A 21,425-nucleotide genomic window follows, 5' to 3' on the forward strand; every position below is an offset into this window, starting at 1 on the left:
GGGTTAATTTGCATATGCAGGCATCCCGCGGCCATGGTGACAATGCGGGCGTTCCGCACCACCCCAACTGCTCTGGGCCTCTGGGCAGCGTAGGAAGGCAGAAAGGTGGCTCTGGGCCGGAGCGGAAAGGCTGCTCTGGCCAGAGCGAAGGTGGTGCTGGCAGCCAGGGGAACAAAGGCCCATTCTTGCACGAATCTTGATTCGTGCATTGGGCCACTAGTATTATATAATTTGTCCTCACCATTACATTCAAGAAACAGATTGTGTTCTGGGGCCTCAAAGACACCTATACCAAAGGCCCTCAATATGTTAGGTAAATGGATAAATGAGTACTGTTCCAATGTAAAAAAGGATCCTTTTTTTTTCAAAGCTTAAAATAAAGAAGATGAATAGTGAACAATAGCTCAACCACTCATTTTGCTATTTTTTTCTGCAGATAAGGCTACAAATGAAGGATAAAATTATAAAATAAACTCAAAAAGTGAGTATTTAGTTGGGTAAAGTAACTAACTACCTCACTGTTTTACAACATACTCTTAAAATTTTCTCTAAAAGCTATAAACACTTAACCTGACAAAAATACATAATCAGAAAATAATTAACTTACTATAAAAATACTAAGGCCCATGTATGCAAATGCAATAAAAACACACACAGTAATTCTCAAAAGTACGCAACCTATACAATCAGAAATCTTCATAGGCTGTCTAACCAGGATTCATTTTTTTAAATATATTTTTATTGATTTCAGAGCAGACGGGAGAGGGAGCGATAGAAACATCAATGAGAGAAAAATCATTGATCTGCTGTCTCCTGCATGCCCCTCACTGGGGATGAGCCTGCAACCCCGGCATGTGCCCTGACCAGTAATCGAACCATTACCTCCTGATTCATAGGTCCACGTTCATCCACTGAGCCACACCAGGCGGGCATAATCATGACGCATCTTAACCAACTCTTCACTACTCCGCACTTCTGCAATTATAATATAATCTTATACAGTAGTTTTTTTCAAACATTATTTCCTGCCCTGGCCAGTGTGGCTCAATAGGTTGAGCATCGTCCCATACACTGAAGGGTTGCCAGTTCAATTATTGGCTGAGGCACATGCCTGGGTTTTGGGCTCCATCCCTAGTAGGGGAGCTTGCAGGAGGCAGCAATTGATGTTCCACTTTTATATAAAATCAATTTTCTCTCTAAAATCAATTTTTAGAATCTTTTAAAAAATAATTATTTTGCCGAAACCGGTTTGGCTCAGTGGATAGAGCGTCAGTCTGCGGACTAGAGGGTCCCAGGTTCGATTCCGGTCGAGGGCATGTACATTGGTTGCGGGCACATCCCCGGTGGGGGGCGTGCAGGAGGCAGCTGGTCGATGTTTCTCTCTCATCGATGTTTCTGGCTCTCTATCCCTCTCCCTTCCTCTCTGTGAAAAATCAATAAAATATATTTTAAAAAAATAATAATTATTATTTCCTTTGCCATACTATAAAAACACAAACTTCAAAAATCATAATGAGGATTAAAAAGGAAATTCGGACACATCCTACAACATGGACATTATGCTAAGTGAAATAAATGTCAAGATTTTCTATACTACTGAGAGATTTCTTCTGATCCATCCAAATTCATCTGCCCCAAGAAAAGCATAAAAAAGGGCCCTAACCGGTTTGGCTTAGTGGATAGAGCCTGAAGGGTCCCAGGTTCGATTCCAGTCAAGGGCATTTACCTTGGTTGTGGGCACATCCCCAGTAGGGGGTGTGCAGGAGGCAGCTGATCAATGTTTCTCTCTCATTGATGTTTCGAACTCTCTATCCCTCTCCCTTCCTCTCTGTAAAAAATCAATAAAATGTATTTTTTTTAAAAAAGAAAAGCATGAAAAAGGAAAAAAAACAACAATGCAGCAATTTCACTTCTAAGTATATACACAAAAAAATTAAAAGTAGGGGTTCAAAATACACTTGTTCACCAATGTTCATAACTGCAATATTCATAACAGCCAAAAAGTAGAAACAACTTAAATGTCCTCAACAGAGAAATGGATAAATAAAATGTGGTATATCATACAAAGAAACCTTATCCTATCTAATAGACAAATATGCAAATTGACCATACCTCTGACACACCCACAAGCCACGCCCACCATCCAATCAGAGCGAGCATGCAAATTAACCCAAACCTAGATGGCTACAGCCACAGAGAGCAAGGTTTCCTAGGTAACAGAGGAAGCCAAGCTTTCCGCCTGCCCTGGCCAGGCCTAAGCCTCCACTCAAGCTAAAAAAGTTTCAATTATAGAAGGTAAACAAATTCAAACAAATGGCAGCAGAATGGAGCTTGAGAGAGCAGGCCAGGGTTGCCGGTGGCAACAGGGGAAGCAAAGGTTTCCGCACACCCTGGCCGGGCCCACCCGCTTAAGGCAACAAAGTTTCAATTATAACCCCAACACAAATGGCTGCAGGCCTCGGAGGGAGCCCCAGGCTTGGATCCACGCCAGGCTACAAAGTTTCAAGTGTAGAAGGAAAATAAATTCCAGATACCAGGGCCTCCTCTTGGGTTGCCAGGGGGCGTGGCCGGCCTACAAACCACCACAGGCCCCTCGCTCAGGCCGCCCCATGCCCCAAGGGAACCCCATCCTGATCCGGGACACCCTTCAGGGCAAACCAGCTGGCCCCCACCCCTGTACCAGGCCTCTATCCTATCTAATAAAAGAGTAATATGCAGATTGATCATCACTGCAACACACAACATCGCTGCCCCCATGTGGTCAAAGATCCTGCCCCCATGTGGACACAAGATGGCCACCACAAGATGGCCAGCAGGAGAGGGCAGTTGGGAGGCACCTGGCCTGCAAGGGAGGGCAGTTGAGAGGGACCAAGCCTGCAAGGGAGGGCAGTTGGAGGTGATCAACCCTGCAGGAGAGGGCAGTTAGGGGTGACCAGGCCGGCAGAGGAGGGAAGTTGGGGGCAACCAGGCTGGCAGCAGAGTGGTTAGGGGGTGATCAGGCTGGCAGGCAGAAGCGGTTAGGGGCAATCAGGAAGGCAGGCAGGCAAGCAGTTGGGAGCCAGCAGTTCTGGATTGTGAGAGGGATGTCCGACTGCCCGTTTAGGCCCGATCCCGGTGGGATCGGGCAGTCGGACATCCCTTGAGGGGTCCCATATTGGCGAGGGTACAGGCTGGGCTGAGGGACAACTCCCCTCCGTGCACGAATTTCATGCACCGGGCCTCTAGTCTATACTAATAAAAGGGTAATATGCTAATTAGATCGGATTGACTGGACATCTTCCGAACATCATCCCGACATCCTTTCTGACAAAGCCAGGGGTGTGGCCGGCCTGCAAACCGCCCACAGCCCCTCGCCCAGGCCGGCCCCGCCCCCCAGTGGGGACCACCACCCCGATTGGGGGTGTGGCCGGCCTGCAAACTCCTGGCAACCCCTTGCCCAGGCCAGCCCCGTCCCCCAGCGGGGACCCCTCCACCCCGATCGGGGGCGTGGCTGGCCTGCAAACTCTCAGCCAGGCTGGCCCTGCCCCCCAGCAGGGACCCCAACCCCAATCAGGGGCCCCCTTCAGGGCAGGCCAGCCAGCCCCTACCCGTGCACCAGGCCTCTATCCTATATAATAAAAGTGTAGCCGAAACCGGTTTGGCTCAGTGGATAGAGCATCAGCCTGTGGACTGAAGGGTCCCAGGTTCGATTCCGGTCAAGGGCATGTACCTTGGTTGCGGGCACATCTGTGCAGGAGGCAGCTGATCGATGTTTCTCTCACATCGATGTTTCTGACTCTCTATCTCTCTTCCTTCCTCTCTATAAAAAATCAATAAAATATACCAAAAAAAAGTGTAATATGCAAATTGACCCTAATGGCAGAATGACCAGAACGTCTGCTGGACCAGTCACTAGAAGCGCATTGACCATCTCTTGGTTCCTTTCCCCGGCCGGCAGGCTCCGGTTGCCTGATGGCCACCTGCGGCGGGGGCAGGGCCATCAAGTGGGCGGGAATAGCTGACCTCTCGGTCCCTTCCCCTGGCCATCAGGCACTGATCACCCGATGGCGAACAGGGAACCCGGGGTGGGTGGCAGCAGGGGGGCGGAGCCGGCTGTGGGCAGCTGGGGAAGATGGCCCTGATCACAGGACAGGCTAGGGACCATACCTGTGCACGAATTTTGTACACCGGGCCTCTAGTTCAGTTATAAAAAGGAATGAAGTTCCAATACGTGCTATGATACAGATGAACCTTGAAAATAATATACTAAGTGAAATAAGCCAGACACAAAATGACAAATACTGTTTGATTCCTCTTGTATGAAATATCTAACATAGGCAAATTCTGAGACAGAAAATAGATTAAAGGTTAAAAGGAACTAGGGAGAGGGAGGAATGAAGAGTTATTGCTTAATGGATACAGAGTTTTTATTTAGAGTGATGAAATTTTAGAAGTAGTTGTGATGCTTTTGACACTGTGAATGTAATTGCCAGTGAATTAAAAATGTTTAAAAATACTTAAAATGGCACACCAGAAAGAAAAAGAACAAGAAAAAATGAAACTAATAAATCTCCTTTTACCCTTTTAACCCATTTTAAACAAATTCCAATAGGTGGGTCAATTTCTCTGTTCTTTCCTTAAGTGTAAAACAGGCAAAATAGACAGGGGTGGACAAAAACAGATGCGAGTACATGAAACAGTGTATTCTTGTATTTATTTACTTATTTATTATTGTATTATTGATTTGTATTACTATTTTTACTTTGTATCTTTACTTATTATTTATCTTTTGGGTAATGATGGCTGGCAATTTACCTACTTTTGCCCAACCTGAATGCTTGCTGTCATCCTCTTTTATCAAATTATCTTTTTTCTACTAAAATAATTTAACCTAAATATTTTTTAAAGTCTGAGGCCAAGCCCTGGCCAGGTGGCTCAGTTGTTATCCTATACACCAAAAAAGTTGCAGGTTCAATCCCTGGTCGGGGTATGTACAGAAAGCAACCAATATCCATGTTTTTTATTTGTTTCTCTCTCTCTCTCCCCCTTCCTCTCTCTCTAAAATCAATAAAAACATATCACTGGGTGAGAATTAAAAGAAAAAAGTCTGAGGCTAAGACCATTTATTAAATTTAGGTCAGTTCCAATACCTCATTTTCTTTAAACCAATTGTGTTCTAAAAGTTCAATCTATACAAGTCTATTCACACTTATGTTATAGTCAATAGTAAGATTTTTATGAAAATATAACAATTAAGAAGGAAATTTTTCTCAGCTTTCATCAATCAAGTTGTCAATTTCTAGTAAAAATGTTTAAATGAGTAGGTCCTGGCCACAAATTAGATAGCTAAATCTTTTCTTATCTCCTTTAATTGTCCTATAAAAGCAAGGAAATCCCAACTACTCTTTAACTCCTTTACTAGTTTCTAACTCAAATAGTGTATATCAACATCCCCAGTGGGGGGCACTACCTCTAAAACTTACATAGAGATAGGAAAAAGGTAAATTTATTATTAATTTTTTAATGCTCACCCAAGATGATGTTTTCATTGCTTTTTAGAGAAGAGGAAGGAAGAGAGAAACATCAATGTGAGAGAGCAACATCGGTTGACTCCCCCTATGAGCTCCAACCAGAAATGGAATCTGAAACCTAGATAAGAGCTCTGACGGGGAATCAAACCTGAAACCTTTGGTGTAGGGGATAACACTCCAACCAACTGAGCCACCCCGTCAGGGCAAAAGAAGGTAAATTTATCTATCTGTTGGGTAACCAGTTCCAGAGGCTATTTCAATTATAAATTCACTAGTTGCAATATAGATATGTCTCTCCATAATACATTATACATATACATTAGAAATGTATAGTTTCTGTCTACAAACCAGGGCTCATTTTAACCAGATACCCTAATAAAACCTCTTCACTACTCTGTGCTTCTATAATTATACCATAACATAACCATACACAGTACTTTTTTTAGCTGCCTCCTGCATGCCCCCTACTAGGGATCGAGCCCGCAACCCAGGCATGTGCACTTGACCGGAATTAAACCCGGGACCCTTCAGTCCACAGGCTGACACTCTATCCACTGAGCCAAACCAGCTAGGGTACAGAGTACTTTTTAAAGGAAAAAAAAAAAAATCATTTCCCTTGCCATACTACAAAAACAATCTAACAGTTATAAGGGGAAAATCCCAGGAAGAACAAGTCCTTTCCCTCACAGACTTCATATTCTCCAGTTTCTGGAGATTTACCTTGTGATCAGTGTTACTTATAAATTTTTTATTTTCTTAAAAAATTCAATTTCTCAAAAGTATGAAACAGTATTTTTGTAATTGATTTTAAAGAGAAGAGAGGAAGGGGGAAGAGAGAGAGCACGAGCACTTGCGAGAAGTCGATTTATTGTTCCACTTATTTATGCATTCATTGATTGCTTCTTGTATGTGCTCTGCCAACCTTGGTGTATCGGGACCATGTCTTCTATATTTTGTTTTGAAACACACCATCAACTGAGCCACCTGGTCAGGGCTAAACAGTATTTTGTTGACTAATATGCATTGAATGCTTACTGTTTGCCAGATGCCATCCTAAAGCACTTTTATTTATTATTATATATATATTTCTTTATTGATTTCAGAGAGGAAAGGTGAGAGAGAGAGAAATAGAAACATCAATGATGAGTGAGAATCATTGATGGGCTGCCTCCTGCAGACCCCCAACCCGAAATCCAGGCATGTGCCCTTGGCTGGAATCGAACCTTGGACCCTTCAGTCCACAGGCCGACGCTCTATCCACTGAGCCAAACCGGCTAGGGCCTAAATCACTTTTAACTCATCCTATCTTCACAACCCTAAAAGAGAAACAGGTTCTATTATAATCATCCCACCTTTTTTTAAAAAATATATTTTATTGATTTTTTACAGAGAGGAAGGGAGAGAGATAGTTAGAAACATCGATCAGCTGCCTCTTGCACACCCCCCACTGGGGATGTGCCCGCAACCAAGGTACATGCCCTTAACCGGAATCGAACCCGGGACCCTTCAGTCCGCAGGCCGACGCTCTATCCACTGAGCCAAACCGGCTTCGGCAATCATCCCACCTTTTTTAAAAAACAGAGAAACTAAGACACAAAGATGTAAAATGAATTGCCCAAGTTAACACAACCAGAAGTGGCAAGAACCAGGATTTGAATCCAGGCAGTCTGATTATAGAATTAAACAATATTCCCTCTCTTAATTATAAATTCAGTTCACCTCACAAGTTGTACTTTTTAAATAAACTAATTCTTTAAAAATCCTCTATAGTTTTAATCAAGTTACAACCAAATCCTCCATCAGCTCTTTTTTTTTTTTAATATATTTTATTAATTTTTTACAGAGAGGAAGAGAGAGGGATAGAGAGTTAGAAACATCGATGAGAGAGAGAAACATAGATCAGCTGCCTCCTGCACACCTCCTACTGGGGATGTGCCCGCAACCAAGGTACATGCCCTTGACCGGAATCGAACCTGGGACCCTTCAGTCCGCAGGCCGACGCTCTATCCACTGAGCCAAACCAGTTAGGGCCTCCATCAACTCTTGACAATCCATGACTATATCAAACTTTCTCCTACTTCCCCACTAGGCCAAAGTGGGATACAGCCAGAAACAAGCATGGAATACTCAAACAAGGATAACAAAAACAAAGAGGAAAGAAAAGAAATACTGCAGTGATGAGAGTTCCAGTAAAGGACAAGAGAGAAGGAAAATTGTAAAGGCAGAAAGAGGGAAACAATGGAGAGTGAAGAATATAAAGATAATACCCTCAGCACTTCTGATTTATCCACATAATTTTTCCAGTATACTCACATCTTCTAAAATATGAATTCTTAATGTTATTGCCCCAGGCAGGTAGCCTCAGCTACATGTTGGTTTACTGAATAATCAAATATTATTCTTCAAATTGCTTTGCTGCCATTTTAAGGCATTGAGTACAATGAATCTCTACTCTACAATTACAATGAACTGATTAATTGAATTTATGTTCTTTCAGTTAGTAACAATGAATAAGCTTAAGCCCAAATAAATGTATACACCTTTTAAAGAAAATGCTATGAATGAGCTCTAATAGATTGCTGTTAATCTTTCAAATAAATTGCTTCTCATGCATATCTGAAAAGTGAAATACCATTCGCAAAGTATTACTTCTCAAACAACTCTTCAATAAAATGCTTTCCCCTAGACCCGTGGTCGGGAAACTGCGGCTCTCGAGCCACATGCAGCTCTTTGGTCCCTTACATGTGGCTCTTCCACAAAATACCACGTGCGGGCACGCACATACAGGGCGACTGAAACTTCGTGGCCCATTTCAATCGTTGTACTGTTGATATTTGGCTCTGTTGACTAATGAGTTTGCCGACCACTGCCCTAGACCTACATAAAAATTACTTGACCGGCATCTGCTGAACCCAAAGTTTAAGACAATTTCATGCTAATTGCAACCACAATCATTTAGAAAGGGATTGCAATATTTAAAAACTCATGTTTTCAATGAAGAGTAAAACAATGGTAGAATTGAATTAGGTGGAATGCAATGCAAATAGCTAGTCACCAGCAATAAGAGAAAAGGTTGTGTTTAGTGATTTTTCAGTGTTTTATTTACATCATCAATCTATGGATTATCAAAATGATAGAGCATAATTGTCCATTAATCCCATTCCTCCTGCCTAATTTGAGATTACTTTCCCCATTAAGAAATCCAGCCCAGCTGATTCCACTCAGCGAGGTTCAATTCCTGGTCAGGGCACATGCCCAAGTTGCAGGCTCTGCCCCCAGTGGGGGGCAATGCAGAAGGCAGCCGATCAATGATTCTCTCTCATCACTGATGCTTCTATCTCTCCCTCTCCATTCCTCACTTTGAAATCAATAAAAGCAGCCCGGCCTGTGTGGCTCAGTGATTGAGTGTCAGCCTCTGAACCAGATCAGGGTTTGATTCCTGGTCAGGGTACATGCCTGGTTTGCAGGCTTGATCCCCAGTGTGGGGTGTGCAGGAGGCAGCCGATCAATGATTCTCTCTTATCATTGATGTTTCTATCTCTCTCTCCCTCTCCATTCATCTCTTAAATCAATAAAAATATACTTTAAAAAAAAAAGAAATCAATAAAAGAATATATTTTTTTTAAAAAAAGAGCCCGGCCAATGTCGCTTAGTGCTTGAGCATTGACCTATGAACCAGGAGGTCACGGTTTGATTCCCGGTCAGGGCACATGCTTGAGTTGCAGGCTTGATCCCCAGTGTGCAGGAGGCATCGAATCAGTGATTCTCTCTCATCATTAATGTTTCCCTCTCCTCTCCTCTCCCCTCCCCTCCTCTCCCCTCTCCTCCCTTCTTCTCTGAAATCAAAAATATATTTAAAATATATTTTTTAAGAAATCTATTATAATTTTAAAAAACAAAATCTTTCTCAACAAGACTTGTGCCCCAGTAAGCAGGGGGACGGGAGGGGTACGACATGGGGATAGGAAGAGATTAATCAAAGAACATATATGCATATATGTATAACCCATGGACACAGACCACAGTATGGGGAAGGCCTGGGGTGGGGGTTGGGTGGAGGGAAGCAAAAAGGGAGAAAATGGGAGACATCTGTAATATTGTCAACAATTAAAACAAACAAAATAGTAAACCAAATCCTTGGATGTGCAAGCGGCTGGGGAAGTAGGGCAGGAGCCGGGAGCTTCCCAGCCCCACCCTGGCCCAACCTATCTCAGTGCCAGGCTCAGGCCCTATGACCCCACCTATTCTGGGTTCCCAGACTTTATACTCAAAGGTGTAGATGGGATGCTTTAGAGATCCCTGGAAGGAGATAAATGCCTGTGCTGTGAATAAATTAATAATTGAATGAGAGTGGGGGGGGGCCAAAATTACTAGATTTCTAATTTTATTCTGTACTTAAATATCCTTGACTCTTTTTTAAACTGGAGACTTTATTTCTTAAACTCTTAATTTTCTAATCATGGCTAATAAAAATTCTTAACTCTCAATAAGTTTTCCAACCAATCTACAGTGAACAGCTCAAATTATTTTTTTATTTTAAGATATACGTATTTTTAAAGTAATGAAAAACAAACATCTACAATAAGTTTTCCTCACTTAAAACTTTAACTTGTCCGGCTGATGTGGCTCCGTGCTTGAGTATCGACCCAAGAACCAAGAGTTCATCAGTTAAATTCCTGGTCAGGGCTCGATACCCAGTAGGGGGCATATCAGTAGGCCGATCAATGTCTCTCATCGGTGTTTCTATCTATCCCTTCCTCTCTCTCAAAAATAAAAAAATAATAATAAATAAATAAAAACTTAATTTGCCATTGTGAATAGTTCTCAAGCATCAACACCACCAGGAAACCAGGTAGAAATGCTAATAACAGGCCCCACCCAAGACGTGCAGGATCAGAAGGTCTGGGTGGGGCCGAGCAACTGTTTTAACAAGCCCTCCGGAGGATGCTGATGCATACAGGAGTTTGAGAACCTCTGGCTTCAAGGTTAAGATTTCGGCTGCCTAGATTCAAATCTTGGAATCAAGATTTACTTGACTGGGTAATCAAGAGTAAATTACCCAGCTTCTCTCTGCTTGTTCCTCATCTATAGAAAGGAATTATGGGGTTGTTCTGAAGATTAAATAAGAAAATATATAGTAAAAGCTTAAGAGCAATGCCAGGCACATAAAAAAATATTCAAATGTTAGCTGTAGTCAAAGCACCTTGACAGTTGTAGACTGGAAGGGGGAGAAAGGCAGAAAAGCCAAATCCTTACCCATCTAGGAGTTTAATACCTAGTGACTAGGCCAGACACATGTAAACAGAAACAAACACTCCTAGAGGAAATAAAGATGCCCTCCTAGGCGGGGCAATCACGTTGACTGGGATACTGTAAGAACAGCAAGTTCTGACCAAACAATACAGGCTTTAAGCAAGAAGAGCCTGAAGAAAAGAAAAAAAATCATTCCAGCCTATAGGTGTGAGCGAAGGTCCCAGAAGCAGGCCACAGGAAAGCACAGGCAGTAGACTACAGTGGCTAAAGAATGGACAAAACAAAAACATGTACAGTAGTCTCCCCTTATCCACAGGAGATACGTTCCGAGACCACCAGTGGATGCCTGAAACCACAGATAGTACCAAACCCTGCACATACCATGTTTTTTTCTATACATACATACCTTCCTGCTGAATCAACTTCTTCACCTCTGCGGGAAATGTGGCAGCAGCTTCTTCAACAGCAGGCACAGCCTCTGCAGTAGTTCCCACATTTCTCAGTCCAAACCTACTCCTGAATCTGTGTAACCACCCCTTACTTGCAGTAAATGGCTTGGGGTCACTCCTTTCAGAGGATCCCTTGCTCAAGTCTTCGTACAGGCTCAGTGCTTTCTGGCGCAGCATGCTGCCATCAACCGGAGCACATCTTCTGTTCGAGTCTTCCACCCACAAACTTAAAGCCTTTTCCATCTTAACTAAGCACTTGTCACGCACGGTGGCTGTAACTTTTGCAGTCTGAGGCGCAACAGCAAAACTAGCACGAATTGCTTTTTCCTTCTTCACAATTTCACGGATAGAAGATTCGTTCTTACTGTAGATCTTAGCAACCTCAGCATAGGATTTTTTTTCTTTCCTTATTAAGTCAAGAATTTTCACCTTTTCACTTAAAGGGAGCACTTTACGGCTTCTCTTGGGCATATCTGAATTGCCAGCATTACTACTCTTGCACTTTGGGGCCATTAAGGAAAACAAGTGTTACTTGAACACCAGCACTGCAATATCAAAACCGAGATGGCAACTAAGTGACGATGGGCTGGTAGCTTATATAGCGTGGATACTCTGGACAAAGGAATGATTCACATCCAGGGCGGGACAGAACGGGACCTCATCATGTTACTCAGAACGGCGCGAGAAATTTAAAACTTATGAATTTTTTATTCCTGGGAATTTTCCATCTAATAGTTTCTGCCCTCAACTGGAACCGCGGGAAGTGAAACCGTGGATAAAGGGGCGGGGTCTATTTGTAGTAGAAAATTAAATCAGTCATCCCAAATCACTGGCTTTAGAGGGAGAGAGAAAGAGAAAGCCCTGCCTCTTCAGGGTACTCTAATGCACAATCTGATTTGCAAACTAACTTCCCCTTTTGTTTCTTTTGCACCCAGAGATTACTCTTAAGCTCTGTGGGCTATCAAGCCATTGTCTGCAGCCAAGCTGAATGCAGAGAGGTTGAGAAGTCTGCACGGGGTCCCGCATTCGCAGGAGTGAGCACTACTTGCACAGGACCCGACATCTGAACACTCTCAGCCGCAAATTAGCGCAAAACCGTTAACACTAAAAACAAACAAACAAACAAACACCTCGCTTCAATAAAGAAAAAACTTGCATAAGCAAGAGTGGAAGGGGGAGGAAAGGGAAAGAAAGACAGTTTTTTGTCTTCTTCTTCCTCCCCTGAAACCCGTCTGGGTGCTGGCCCAATCCTGTCGGCTTATTTTCGCGGCCTGAAGGCAGAGGTTTTCCTTCCGGTCATTGTGTTTATTTCCACCACAAAAACCGGCCCCGCGGGGCCGGCGCGCCCGCCGGGCCGGGACAAAGCCCACTCCTCGTCCCACCTGAGGGAAGGCAGGGAAGGACGGGGACGAAGACGAGAAGGGGCGGCGCTCCCCAGGCAGCCCGCCCGCCGGCCCAAGTTACCAAGCAGCGTGGCGCCGACCCCGCCCCCGCCGCCCGCGGGCCAATCCGGCGAGTCTGCTGCCCAGGCGCACCAGCCCCGGAGACACCAAGCTGAGCGCGACCCCACCGTTCGGGCCTGGCACCGCGCGCGCACCCGCAACGCCCGAGCCGGCCAATCAGCGTCCGGGCATGCGCAGCCGCAGGCTCGCTCGCGCGCGGGCCTCACGCGTGAGACCCGCCCCCCCCCCACGCGGCGCCAGCGCGCGCGCCCCTCCCCCATGAGTGCCCAGGCGCGCGCGTGCAACTGTCGTCCCCCGCGACCGCGTCTGTTCCTGCCCCACCCCCAACGCCGGCGGCCCGGGGTACCCCAACACGGCCGCCCACGGTCCCCAGACTTCTGACCGTACCGGCCCGGAGGGGTAGTCTCAAATAAAGGCTCTGCTCCAATGGAACTGGGGCGAGGGGCAGGGGATGAAGCGACAGGGACTCACCCGAGTGCAGCCGCCTCCAGGCAGCGCCGGGGTAGGGGTGCCGAAGGGAAGCGAGTGTGGGCTGTGCGCGAGCTGCGGCCGCGGAGGAGCAGCCTCGGGGGGAGGCGAGCTGGCTAGCGGGCAGGAGGTGAGAGGGCGAGGGGCCCGTGCGTCTCAGCCGAGCTTCTGTCACCGCCGCATGGCCGCCCAGCAGGGCCCCGCTCAGCGCCTAGATCCAACGGCCAGGAACCGAGAGAAAGGCCGGGGTAACCGCAGCAGGCGGGCGGCCGCGGCTAGAGAACGCGTGCGGGGAAGCGGGGGGGCGATCGGTGGCCCCTTTTCTCTGCTCTCTGAGCTTCTCTCTCACCCTCCTCCTTTTTTTTTCCCCTTTTTTTTTTTGTTCCTAGAAGGCTTGCTGCGCTTGCGCACCCGCAATGCCGCCCAGCGGGAGTTGTAGTTTTTGATTCTTCCCCATTAAAGCGATAGCGGGGGCGGTGGACTACGAGTCCCAGGAAGCGTCGCGCCCGCGAACCCCGAGCCTGGGGGACGCCGAGAGCGCGACGCCCGGCCCTCTCCTGCAAGGACTGTCAATGGAGGCGCGGGGTGGTGGGATCGAGAACATGGCTGCACCTGGGGCCTGTGCGGCCGCCCAGTGGGGGAGGGGAGCTGGGGCGCAGGGGCGGAAATCTAGGCAGTTGGGGGCTCCAGCCTCCTCTCTGCGGAGCATCAGCCGCCGTGCAAGACTCGAGCTTACTCCTGCACCCCAGATTCCCTGAAAACTGCGAGACCGGAACACGGCAACGGCCGGGAAGCCCCAGAGCGGCCAGCCGGCCTCCGTGCTCGCCGAGGGATTGCCTCCGCCCTGCACCACCCTCTGGGACACAAAGAACTTAGTTTTGAAAGCGTGCCTCCGAAAAGACAGTGTGCCCGGACTTTGGACGGGGGAGGGGGTGGGACTCTTCTGTGCCCCCAGGGGCTTTGCTCACGTGTCTACACTCGACATTTAGAAAGAAAGTTAAGAAAAAGCCATGGAGTGGGAGCAGATAACCTGATTTGTAGCCAGGTTTGTTCTGTCAACCACTAAGGCTTTTTACTCAAATCCATCCCCCCTCCAGTTTTTTCTTTTGCTTCTCAACTTTCATTAGCTCATGAATTTCCAGAATGCTGAGACATTACTGTACACTTAAACTCAAAGTTTAAAAACTTGACCCAGAGATTTCAGATGTTAACGTAAAGCGCAAAATTGAGTGGTTTTGTGATTTTCCTCCCCATGGGGGATTCAAGCCAAGCCGGCCATCCTTCCCCCTCTCCCTCCCCCTCCCCCTCCCTCTCCTCCTCGGTAGGTGGCGACCACATCGCCTTTACCAGCCTCTGTCGCTGGCAAGAAAACTTTCCAAACAGCCATTCTTTTGATGTACAGCAGTCCCCCTTATCCGCGGGAAATACCTTTCCAGACCCCCAATGGACGCCTAAAACCCCAGATAATACCACATTTTATATATACTGATTTTTCCTATACATAACATACCTTCCTCCTTAATCAACTTCACCTCTGCGGGAAATGTGGCAGCAGCTTCTTCATCCGCAGGCACAGCCTCTGCCGTAGTTCCTACATTTCTCAGACCAAACCTACTCCTGAATCTGTGTAACCACCCCTTACTTGCAGTAAATGGCTTGGGGTCACTCCTTTCAGAGGATCCCTTGCTCAAGTCTTCGTACAGGCTCAGTGCTTTCTGGCGCAGCATGCTGCCATCAACCGGAGCACATCTTCTGTTCGTGTCTTCCACCCACAAACTTAAAGCCTTTTCCATCTTAACTAAGCACTTGTCACGCACGGTGGCTGTAACTTTTGCAGTCTGAGGCGCAACAGCAAAACTAGCACGGATTTCTTTTTCCTTCTTCACAATTTCACGGATAGAAGATTCGTTCTTACTGTAGATCTTAGCAACCTCAGCATAGGATTTTTTTTCTTTCCTTATTAAGTCAAGAATTTTCACCTTTTCACTTAAAGGGAGCACTTTACGGCTTCTCTTGGGCATATCTGAATTGCCAGCATCACTACTCTTGCGCCTTGGGGCCATTATTAAGTTAAAAAATGAAAAGGTTACTTGAACACCAGCGCTGAGATACCGAGACAGACGATCTGATAAGGGAGACCGCTACTAAGTGACTCATGGTCAGGGAGCCTCTACAGCGTGGAGAAGCTGGACAAAGCATTAGAAAGTGAGTTGTTAGACAAAAGTTCATTTAGTCAAGATTACCCTTGTCATCATTAAAAATTTGTTTGGGAGATAGTTCCCTGCTTCTATGAATTTGTTTAATGCTTCAGAATGGAATTGTGCTCCTCCTTCATGAACAACTCTAACTTCCTATATGTTGAAACAGTTTCTAAAACTCTTAAATCCTAAAGCAGTTTCTAGAACTTTAGCTGGCTTTGAATTGCCTCCAGACATAAACCGGGCCCTTTGGGGACAATGAACAGTACTGTATATGGAATGGTGTGTGGTTTAAATAGCAAGCCTTTTTTCTCAGTGTACTGATTGATGTTGATGGGTGTAACCCTCAAATTTATGTCTATAACCGTGATTTACAACCTTTTTCATCTCATGACATATATAAATGAATTACCAAAATTCTGCAGCACATCAAAAAAGCATACTTTTTTTTTCCTAATCTGACCCAAAAAAATAGATATAATTTGATGCAGTCACACTGGATGGCTATCATGGTGTTGGCTGTTGTCATTTTTTAATTTGACAATCTAAGGGAAAAGTTCCCTGGCTAAGTAGTCAGGTATTACATGTTTTAAAAATTGGCACACTATTGTGACATAGCACACCAGTTGAAAATCGCTAGTCTCTAGTCATTAAATATGCTTTTTCAGTCTTCCCTAAGGCCTGGCTCACTACGTTGGCTGTTATTGGTATACTTGTTGCTGTTGGTTAGCCAATTTCTCCCTCACCTCATTGGTATGGATGCTTTGTTAATTGTGATCATGTTATAAGCCACTTTGGATACCATCTCTCAGCACAGCCACTTATTTTTTTCCCACAGAATTGAATTGATGTATTTTGGGTTGAGCAACAAATAAAAAAGAAAATTATTGATTTGTGTTTAAGATTGGTATAGTATAGAATCCTCCTTTGTTTAAATCACATTCAACTTACTTTGGAATAACATTCAACATAACAAGATATGTGTACCATGACTAAGATTGTAGGAAGAGCAAATTCACAGCTCTTTATTCATTCTCACTTCAGTGCACAGATAACAGGTGGCAGAATCTTGCATGTTCTTTATTTCAAATTATTCCAAATACTTCTGTTGTTTATGTTTATTTTTTATTTATTATATCTTTATTGATTTCAGGGAGAAAGAGAGAGAGAGAGAGAAACATCAATGATAAGAGAATCATTGATTGGCCACCTCCTGAATGCCCCCCACTGGGGATTGAGCCCACAACCCTGGCATGTGCCCTCACTGGGAATCAAACTGTGACCTCCTGATTCATAGGTCGACATTCAACCACTGAGCCATGCCGGCTGGGCACTGTTGTTTATGTTTAACCTAGTGTATGTAATATTGCAGATAATTGTCCATATAATATGACACTTCCATTCTATTGTATACTTGGAAATCAAAAGCCAAGTCAAACTGGTCTAGGCCAGGCTAGAGATGAATCTAAATCAAATGTGAGCTCTCCCACCAATTCAATTCATCTTCACATAGACTCTGAACTTACAGTCTTGTTGACTGCTTTTAAAAAACAAGGGGTCTGGGCCCTGGTTGAGTAGCTCAGTTGGTTAGAGGATCCTTCCAATACACCAAGGTTTGGGGTTCAATCCCCGGTCAGGACACATATAAGAAGCAACCAATGAATGCATAAATAAGTGGAACATTAAAATACCAACAGTATATTTCACAGACCTAGAACAAACTCTCCAAAAATTCATATGGAATAAAAAAAGGCCCCGAATAGCAGCGACAATCCTGAGAAAGAACAACAAAGTTGGAGGGATCACAATACCAGATATCAAACTATATTACAAAGCCACTGTTCTCAGAACTGCCTGGTACTGGCACAAGAATAGACATATAGACCAATGGAACAGAACAGAGAACCCAGAAATCGACCCAAGCCATTATTCTCAATATTTGACAAAGGAGGCAAGAACATATAATGGAGTCAAGACAGTCTCATAAAAAAATGGTATTGGGAAAATTGGACAGATACATGCAAAAAAATGAAACTAGAACACCAACTTACACCATACATAAAAATAAACTCAAAATGGATAAAGGACTTAAATGTAAGACGGAAACCCATAAAAATCTTAGAAGAATCCATAGGCAGCAAAATATCAGACATATGTTGTAGAAATATCTTCACCTGTACAGCTTCTAGGACAATGGAAACTAAGAAGAAAATAAACAAATGGGACTACATCAAAATAAAAAGCTTCTGCACAGCAAAAGAAACCATCAACAAAACAACAAGAAAGCCCACTGTATGGGAGAACATATTTGCCAATGTTATCTCCGATAAGGATTTAATCTCCAAAATTTACAGGGAACTCATACAACTTAACAAAAGGAAGATAAACAACCCAATCAAAAAATGGGCAAAGGACCTAAATAGACATTTTTTGAAAGAGGACATACAGAAGGCCAAGAGACATGAAAACATGCTCAAAGTCACTAATCATCCGAGAGATGTAAATCAAAACGACAATGAGATACCATCTCACACCTGTCAGATGGCTATCATCAACAAATCAACAAATGACAAGTACTGGAGAGGGTGTGGAGAAAAAGGAACCCTCAAACACTGCTGGTGGGAATGCAGACTGGTACAGCCACTGTGGAGAACAGTATGGAGTTTCCTCCAAAAATTAAAAATGGAACTCCCATTTGACCCAGTAATCCCACTTCTAGGAATACATCCCAAGAAATCAGAAACACCAATCAGAAAGGATATATGCACCCCTATGTTCATAGCAGCACAATTTATAATAGCTAAGATTCGGAAACAGCCTAAGTGACCATCAGTAGATGAGTGGATTAAAAAACAGTGGTACAGCTATGCCAAGCATGTCAAACTCAAAGGCTAACATGGGCCAAATAAGATTTAAGTTTATGTGGGCCACAAAAAAACAAAAGCTTCAATTTTCATAGAAACATAGGTTTATTTCGATAGAGACATGCTGAATACAAAGGGCTGAAATAAATGAGTAATTGTTAACATAAAATAATAGAGCATTTTAATAAAAATTAATATTTTTTCTTGGACATTAACTCACCAGACACTGAATAACTGTACAAATTAATAAGCGTAACCAAATAAACCTATTTTTCTTGTTCTCCAAAAGTGAAATATTTCCTGTTGTACACACCAAAGAGGTCAGTACAAGACTAATGACATGGCAATCAGCTGCTAAAATATTCGCTGCTAGTATTAGTGAAGAGAAGTGGTATGCCTGTGCATAAGGCACATAAGGGAAATGAATGCAACACGATTATAGTAATCAGTCATTAGCGAACATTGTAGTTCGTTATTAATAACTAGTGGCCTAGTGCATGAATTCATGCACATTGAAAGGAAATTAATTAGAAGAAATATTTTAATATCACTATTCCCCCTTTCTCTATAACAGAAGTGTCAACCAAATTCACGATCAACAATGACAGAAACACACACATGCGATTGGCGCCAGCGAGAGCTTTATATATATAGATAACCTTGCTTAATTAGACCTGCTTTCTGATTTAGCTAAATGTTTTCCAGCCTAGTGAAGCACCCCAACTTCTCTTTCAGGTAAATTGTTAGCAACACAGCAGTAAAAATCAACAGGAAGCACATTATTATTGTAGATCATGCAGGGAGAACAAAGGGTAAAATATTTAACTGCAGCAGTGTTTGACTATATTCTGCACAGTGAGAAAACCTGAAGTCACTTTCAAGGTCCACCGTTTCTTTCTTCTTTTCAGTCGGGTCAAGTTTCTAAGCTTTCTACATCTCCATTTTCCGACTAATGAAAAGAAAATAGGATTCCATCGAGTCTCCTTTCTACCTACTCCAGGACTTCTGTGAGGATCAAATGAGATGAGGCATGGAAAAACATTTCACTGACATTTGGTTACAGTGTAAAATGTTTGCACCTGGCTATAAAGCAAGTAGTGTTCTTGGGCTGAAGAGACTCCAAGGAGGCTAGTCATTGCTAGGGAGAAGAAGCCGGGCATTGCTGCATGACGTCATTACCCGGTGACCACAGCCACCGTTTCCAGGCTGGGCTGTGCTATGGGCTGCATTTTGCGCAGTGGGGTCTTGGCAGCTTCGGCTACAATTTGGTAGGGTGTTGCCCCAGGGTGGTGGCAGGGCCTGTGTCCCACTTGGGAGAAGCCGAGTGTTGCTTTGTGGGCACCAGGTCAACAATGCCATTTCTCTGTAAATGGCCAGTGTGCATCACGGCAGCTCCTGCATTGAGCGTCTGCCCCTTGGTGTCAGTGCACATCATAGCGACCGATTGGACAGTTGGACACTTAGCATATTAGCCTTTTATATATATACTAGAGGCCCAGCGCACGATTGAAATCACGCGAGGAGGCGCCTGCGGGGGGCCAGGACCTGCGCCTGACCCACATAGTGCTGGCTGCCGTGTTGTATCCGCTGGGGTGGAGGCATGCTCCAAGCCACACAGTGGCCACTCAGGGCACGCCCCCAGCTGCCACGTTGTGTCCACTGGGGTGGGGGCAGGCACTCCTATGTGTTGTGTCTCCACTCCGTCCCACCCCCAGCCCAAGCCTCCCTGTGGCAGTTGGGGCTGGGGGAGGCACATAGTCCCCTCCCGCCTATCTGCGTGCGCAGCTCCTCCTGAGCGGTCATGACACCTGGCTAACTAGCATATTCCCTGTTTATATATATAGACTAGTGGCCCGGTGCACGAAATTTGTGCACGGGGGTGGGGGGGGGGGGAGATATCCCTCAGCCTGGCCTGCACCCTCTCCAATCTGGGACCCATTGAAGGATGTCCTACTTCCAGTTTACAGGGAATGGGCCTAAACTGGCAGTCGGACATCCCTCTCGCAATCTGGGACTGCTGGCTCCTAACCACTCACCTGCCTGCCTGCCTGGTTGCCCCTAACCACTCTGCCTGCCAGCCTGCTCACCCCCAACTGCCCCCTCCACCAGCCTGATAGCTCCCAACTGCCCCCCATGCCAGTGTGCTCACCCCCAACTGCCCCCCCTGCTGGCCTTCTCACCCCCACCTGCCCTCCCCACTGGCCTGCTCGCCCCCAACTGCCCCCCTGCTGGCCTGCTCATTCCAAACTGCCCCACCCCACTGGCCTGCTCACCCCCAACTGCCCCCCCCACCAGCCTGATCACCCCCAATGCCCCCCCACACCAGCCTGATTACCCACAACTGCTGTCCCATCCTGGCCTGATCACCCACAACTGCCCTCCCCTCTTGGTCTCTAACCACCTCTACCTTGGCCCCGTCACCATGGCTTTGTCCAGAAGCACGTCCGGAAGGTCTCCTGGAAGGTCTCCCAGTCTAATTAGCATATTATCCTTTTATTAGTATAGATAGAGGCCTGGTACACGGGTGGGGGCCAGCTGGTTTGCCCTGAAAGGTGTCCCGGATCAGGGTGGGGGTTCCCTTGGGGCATGGGGTGGCCTGGGCGAGGGGCCTATGGTGGTTTGCAGGCTGGCCAAGCCCCCCAGCGGGGACCCTCACCCCATGAGGGCATGGCCAGCCTGGGTGAGGGGCTGAGGGCTGTTTTCAAGCTGGCCACACCCCCTTCATGGTGGGGGTCCCCGCTGGGGTGCCTGGCCAGCTTGGGTGAGGGGCTGATGGCTGTTTGCAGGCTGGCCACGCCCCCCAGCGGGGACTCTTACTCCATGAGGGCGTGGCCAGCCTGGGTAAGGGGCTGAGGGCCATTTTCAGGCTGGCCACAGCCCCTTCAGGGTGGGAGTCCCCGATGGGGTGCCTGGCCAGCCTGGGTGAGGGGCTGAGGGCTGTTTTCAGGCTGGCCACGCCCCACGGCAACCCAGGCTCCCAGCCCCTCCTTTTTTTTTTTTCCTTCTCCAGCCCCTCCTTGAGCGGCGGCCAGGGCGGGCGGGAAGCTTGGCTTCCTCCATTGCCGGGGGCAACCCAAGCCTCCTGCTCACTCCAGCTCCATGGCCGCCACCATCTTTGTTGGGTTAATTTGCATACTTGCTCCTGATTGGTTGGTGGGTGTAGTGGAGGGATGGTCAATTTGCATGTTTCTCTTGTATTAGTGTAGATAGAATATGTATA

At 45.8% G+C, this 21,425-nt stretch overlaps 1 protein-coding gene across 7 annotated transcripts in view; it reads right to left on the minus strand.

Moving 5' to 3' along the window:
• GTF2I (general transcription factor IIi) overlaps window positions 1-15,170 on the minus strand; it is a 146,249-nt gene extending 131,079 nt beyond the window's left edge. For 3 of the 7 annotated variants that reach the window (XM_079786629.1, XM_079786628.1, XM_079786627.1), the window contains exon 1: window positions 14,654-15,169. In XM_079786629.1, the coding sequence (XP_079642755.1) occupies window positions 14,654-15,164 (511 nt within the window). In that variant the 5' untranslated portion in view covers window positions 15,165-15,169. Of the gene's footprint in view, window positions 1-13,146; window positions 13,556-14,653 lie in introns of those variants that run through there. The other 4 variants (XM_079786626.1, XM_079786625.1, XM_079786631.1 and 1 more) reach the window with 3 other exon arrangements.
• Between the last annotated feature and the right edge of the window lie 6,255 nt (window positions 15,171-21,425).

Source organism: Cnephaeus nilssonii (genome assembly GCF_951640355.1).
Source record: "Cnephaeus nilssonii genome assembly, chromosome: 2".
NCBI classification, from domain to species: domain Eukaryota; kingdom Metazoa; phylum Chordata; class Mammalia; order Chiroptera; family Vespertilionidae; genus Cnephaeus; species Cnephaeus nilssonii.